Source organism: Poecilia latipinna, unplaced genomic scaffold, assembly GCF_001443285.1.
Source record: "Poecilia latipinna isolate Pla-1442-1.1 unplaced genomic scaffold, P_latipinna-1.0 Scaffold353, whole genome shotgun sequence".
Taxonomy (NCBI): Eukaryota; Metazoa; Chordata; class Actinopteri; order Cyprinodontiformes; family Poeciliidae; genus Poecilia; species Poecilia latipinna.
Window position 1 is genome coordinate 177,170 of NW_015112969.1, and position 5,161 is coordinate 182,330.

At 43.7% G+C, this 5,161-nt stretch overlaps 1 protein-coding gene across 1 annotated transcript; it reads right to left on the reverse strand.

Moving 5' to 3' along the window:
- Window positions 1–324: 324 nt before the first annotated feature.
- On the reverse strand, window positions 325–3,514 carry LOC106949613 (early growth response protein 1-B). Its single transcript, XM_015035995.1, has 2 exons — window positions 3,105–3,514; window positions 325–2,914 (listed from the first exon to the last, which is right to left on the reverse strand). The coding sequence occupies exons 1-2, from the start codon at window positions 3,262–3,264 to the stop codon at window positions 1,620–1,622; spliced, it is 1,455 nt and encodes a 484-aa protein (XP_014891481.1). The 5' UTR covers window positions 3,265–3,514; the 3' UTR covers window positions 325–1,619.
- Window positions 3,515–5,161: the final 1,647 nt, after the last annotated feature.

The following is a 5,161-nucleotide window of genomic DNA, read 5'->3' on the forward strand; positions in this document are numbered from 1 at the left end:
GGAGCTCGAACAGGGGGGGTCTCTGAGCGGCGTGGCATGGATTGGAGTGAAGTGGTAACTATGCAAGCTTTTGTTTTGCTTCTTTCAAGGCATACACACAAGAAACTCAAAGCTTCCAGAGTTTTTTATTTTATTTTATTCATAAACTTTTAATAAAAATAACAACATCGATATTAATGTAATATATTGTAGAAATCATCTATGTACAAAATCTTTTCTTGAACAGTTAATATAACTTAAGGCGAGTTAAATTACTTGTTTTTGCAATAACCTGTTGGTGACAATTTCACCAAACGCTTCAACATTTTTATTGTATGTGTTTTCTTCCCCTCTTTTTTTTTTTTTTTTTTTTTTTTTTTTGCTAAAGTGAACATTTCAGCAAAACAGTACCTTCAGCAAAGGATACCAGAAGTCAAAAACCCTTTACTCTACAGTCTAACAAAGACTCGCAGCAATGTGTGCTACCGGATTACTCAAAAGCAATGTTTATGTGGTTGGCTAGGAACTTCTAGCCTGCCTGAACGTAATTCTGTACAAACTGTAAACACGCCTAATTTACTGGAGTACATATCCGCATTAGAAATCAAGATCAACAATTCAGTGAGACAACGCTCTCTATCTTACCAATAAAAGAATGATGTGTGAAAAGGGTTTTTCTCATATCAAATTGTAACATTTGAAATGTTGTTACTAAATAATAGCCCTCAAAAAAAAAAAAGGAAAAAAAATATCAAGACATTATTTATGATTGAGAATACATTTCACCCTAGGATTAATTGTCAAATATACACTTAATCTATAAAAATACAAAGAGGTACAGTGATACAAATATATTTATTTCCCATTTATGATATATCTTTCACAACTGTAATAATCCAAACAATTGTAACACAACACAAAGACCAGTGACAAAAGAAACATTGACGGTAAAATGATAAGAATAAGATAAAAACACTAAACTGATCAAAGATGAACAGCTTCATGGTCAAAACCATACATTCATGTAAAAAAATAAATAAATAAATAACAAAAACAAAAAACACCCCTTCACTTTACTGCGATATGTGAGGGGCTGAGAGTGGCTGATATTCCAGTCAAGGGAAAGAAAACATTGAAACAAACATGCATTTTGTTTTTGAAGAAAACATAGGCTAAAATCATTGCTCTACGAATGCTAAAAGCAGAAAATAAGGAATCTGTAAATGGAGATAGTCATCATTTATAATCTGTTAAGTGCAATCCAACCATGGCTCTGAGGCAAATGGAGGCTGGAGCTGTCCAGATTCAAGAGGTGCTGAAACAGGCCAGTCATGCAGTGCAGAGCACAGAGGCTTTGGCACCTCTGAAAGTTGAAGCAACAAGTCTCTGTTGGTCTGCTAGCCGACCTGTGCAGCTTTGGCTTGGCTGCAGAAAGTCAGCAGCAACATACTGTAAGGCTCTTTTCCTCCTCTCTGCTCCTCTCTTTTAAAAAAAAAAAAAAAAAAAAAAGAACCTCTGAGGTTGCAGACTGATTTGCAAAGCAAAACCGACTCAGGCTGGCTTCTTCTTTCAACATCTTATTCCCCCCCGAAAAAAAGAAGAAGAACAAAGCAAGGGTGATAGGGGGGAGGGCGCAACTTTCATATCCCCTCAGGAAGACTGAACGGCCATGCCCCGGCGGTCACCTGCGGCTTTATTTCCATTTTCTCCTTCTGCTTCAGGTGAACGCGTCCGTGCCGCTTCCTCTCGTCGCTGCGGGCGAACCTCTTGCCGCACACGTCGCAGGAAAAGGGTTTCTCCCCGGTGTGAGTCCTGGTGTGGGTCGTGAGGTGATCGCTCCGGCTAAAGCTGCGCAGACAGATGCGGCACTGGAATGGCTTGTGGCCCGTGTGGATGCGGATGTGCCGGTTGAGCTCGTCGGAGCGGGAGAAGCGCCGGTCACAGCTCTCCATGGGGCAGGTGAAGGGCTTCTCCTTGGCCGGGCCGTGGGAGGAGGCCGCGGGGCTCTTCCTCGCCCTGCTGCCGGGGGGCTTCGCCGTGCGGTTGGTGTATGTTTGCGGGAACGAGTCCGGCAGCAGGGAGGAGTACAGGATGGAGTCTATGGTGCTGGGTAAGGCTGGAGATGTGTAGAGAGGGTCGCACTGGTTTGATGGCTGTGGAGGCTCTGGGAAGGGCTTCAGGCCCATGGTTGGTGGAGGTGGAAGGTAATTATTGTAAAGGGGGCTGGAGTAGCTCTGAGAACAGGTGTCAGAGAAACAGGGCTCCTGCTTGATGCCCCCCTCCACTTTAAACTCCATGTCTGGATTGGGGCAAATTGGGGGAAAGGTCTCCAAGAGGTCCTTGACGTCCATTTGCTGGTCAGGCGGGAAGTCATTGGACATGGGGAATGTTTCTGTGTGGAAAGTGGTCTCCAAACAGTCAGACTTATTGTTAAAGCTCCCCCACTCATAGCAGCTGCTTTCAAACTCATTCTTAACCACAACGGGGAAGGACGCGGCTTCCGACTTTGGTTCTGGCTTCTTCTGAAAGCCGAACTGGGAGGTGGACGGGTCTTGGTGGGCCTGGCCGTCTTGCGGGGTTTGGTCTGGGTCGGGTCCAGAACAGGTGTACGGCTGCCTCTTCGAGTCCCCGAAGCCGCCGGAGCTGCTTTCCGGCGGCCCGGGCGAGGGGTAGGTCCCCCGGCTGCAGTTGCCGTTCTGTTGCGCCTCTGAGATCGGCAGCGTGGATATGCCCACGATCTCGGTGATCATGTTGAGGAGTGTTTCGGTGCTGCAGGGCGCTCCCTGAGATGCCTCAACATAGAAGCTGCCGGAGTAGGCGAGCGAGGAGGAGGAGGAGGAGGAGGAGGGGGTGTATGCGTCTTTTGGGCACTCGCAGTGGTTGAAAGCGTACTCCGAGTTGGAAGCCTCAGTTTTTAGGGTTGCAGGGGTTCCTTCTGTTGAAACAGGAGAAAAAAAAGAGATAACTTATAAATAAATAAATAAATAAATAAAAACGCGTCTTATATAAACCTGTTTGTCTCATTATAAATCCCGACTCGACAAAAGTCTCACTCCTCTCTGAAAATACTCACTATCTACATATTTAACGCCATGCACAGAGGGGTTTATGAACCAGCAACTCACCGTGGCCAAACTGGGCAGGTACCCCCCGTTCTGCATCGACGAACACCTCCTGGTTGCTGTCTTTCCGCACGCTGTTTTCCATTCCCAGGGAAGAACTGTTGCAATTCTCAAATTGAGGATAAAAAGAATCTTTCGCGTTCAAATCCATATTGTTCAACATAATGATGCACTTGAGAAGTCCGTCTCTCCCAAGGAATAAAAAAAAAGGGTGTAAAAAAATAACAAAAAGAAGAGGAAGGGGGGGGGAAACAAATAATGTAGATCACCGTTTTATATCCACCCACCTTTAAAATGGCTTTTAAAACAAATGATCCAAAGCAGTGAGAATAAAAAAGAAATTCAATTAAAGGTATTCCGTTTCGTCTCCGGTCCTCGGTATTTGCTTGCTGTGGGTTTCACATCAGCGACTTCCCCTTTCTCTCCTTATATACACTTTGGCAGCTCCCTCGGACCCTCCTCCCCATTCATCGGCTCCAGTGAGAGGATTCCCCGCTGCGTGTAAACTTCATGCCCATATGTGGACAGAGGATGTGACGGAGTCCCCCACTTCTCCCTCCCTCCTCCTGCTGTACGGGGAGATAGGAGAGAGATGGAGTCTGACGTTGCAACAAGTGGCGGCCACTGTTGGTGTTTCTCTCCACAGAAGAAACACCAACGTGTGTTAATCATAAACGATTAACTATTTGCATTGTTACGGCATCTGAGACAATGAAATACCTTAGAATATCATTTTTACTCTTACTTATTAAACCTCTTTCATACTTAGACAACATTGCCGTTCAGTCGTCATCTGCTCAGTAGAGTCCACCTGTTTGTAATTTTCTGTATGAGTTCAGCTGTTCTGCGAAGGCCTCAAAGGTTTGTTAGAGAACATCAGCGGAGAAACATCATACAAATTAAGGATTGCAGCAAAGAGGTAAGAGACAACGTTTTGGAGAAAATCCAAGGCAGGTCAATGATAAAACCAAGCTTTGAAGATCTCACAGAGCTCTGTAGGAAGATAGAAAGAGTGGGGTACAGCTGCAAAGCAACCACGATTTGGAGAAGCAGACAAGAATCTCATGTTATGGTCGAGTCTGCTGAGAATTTACACGCTGAACTCTCAGTCATTTGATTACAGTTTGAAGGTAAACCTCTGCTCCAGTTTGAAGTCTTTCATAGCTTTTTTTTTTGTCTTTGTCAGGATTGCTTTTTATTTAGCTTGAAAGGTTATAGTTTATTTTAACTTTTAGATGACACTAATCCATTGAGCAGAACCCTTTAAATATTACTGTGGTGTCAATACATTATTTGAATCATTATCTGTTTAATTTTGCTGTTTGTGATTCGTATTTTGATCTTAAATTATATGGTGTGTGTTGTGGACCTCTTGGCCAGGCCATCTTTCTGAAAGAAATTTAACTCTCAATGGGACTTTGTCAGGTTAATTTATAGTTTAAAGAGGAGAAAACAAAATAAAATACAATTTTATTTTATTTGTGTGTGTGTGTGTGTAGAGAGAGAGAGAGAGAGAGAGAGAGAGAGAGAGAGAGGAAACTTGCTGGAGGACCTAGAAGGGAACACATCAAACACGTAAGAAGGTGCTCTGATCAGACAAGATGAAAACTTAAACATTCAAAAACCTGCTCATGACAGAAAACCAAGACCGGACATCTTCCTGAACACACACCCCCGCCCCCCACAGTAAAATGTTACGGCTGTGGCTGGATGCTTCTCTTCAGCTGGGATGGGGAACCTGGTCAGTGTTGATGGGAAAATGGTGGAGATGATTTCACATAAAAGAAAGCCTGTCAGTTCCTAAAAAAGAAAAAGAAAAAAAAACATGAGAATAGCAGTAGGCTTCACCTTCAATGAGGACAACAACTCTAAACATATATACAGCCAGAGCTACAGTGGAAAGGTCAAAGGTCAGATAATAATCCAAATGTGAAAATTCTGAAAGAGATATGCAGCTTTTTATTGCAGCAAAAGGTGCTTCTACATAGTATCGACTGTGTGCAAATGCTTGTCACACTTGCTCATGGATCCCTTTCCTCCCACCTCAGAAGTATGTGCTG

What these genes read in the sequence shown, in the direction of transcription:
- LOC106949613 (XM_015035995.1), bottom strand. Translation starts at nt 3,264, where the DNA reads ATGTTGAACAATATGGATTTGAACGCGAAAGATTCTTTTTATCCTCAA. An exon ending in ACCTGCCCAGTTTGGCCACG is followed by an intron (nt 2,915 to 3,104) that starts GTGAGTTGCTGG and finishes CTGTTTCAACAG; the next exon opens with AAGGAACCCCTGCAACCCTA.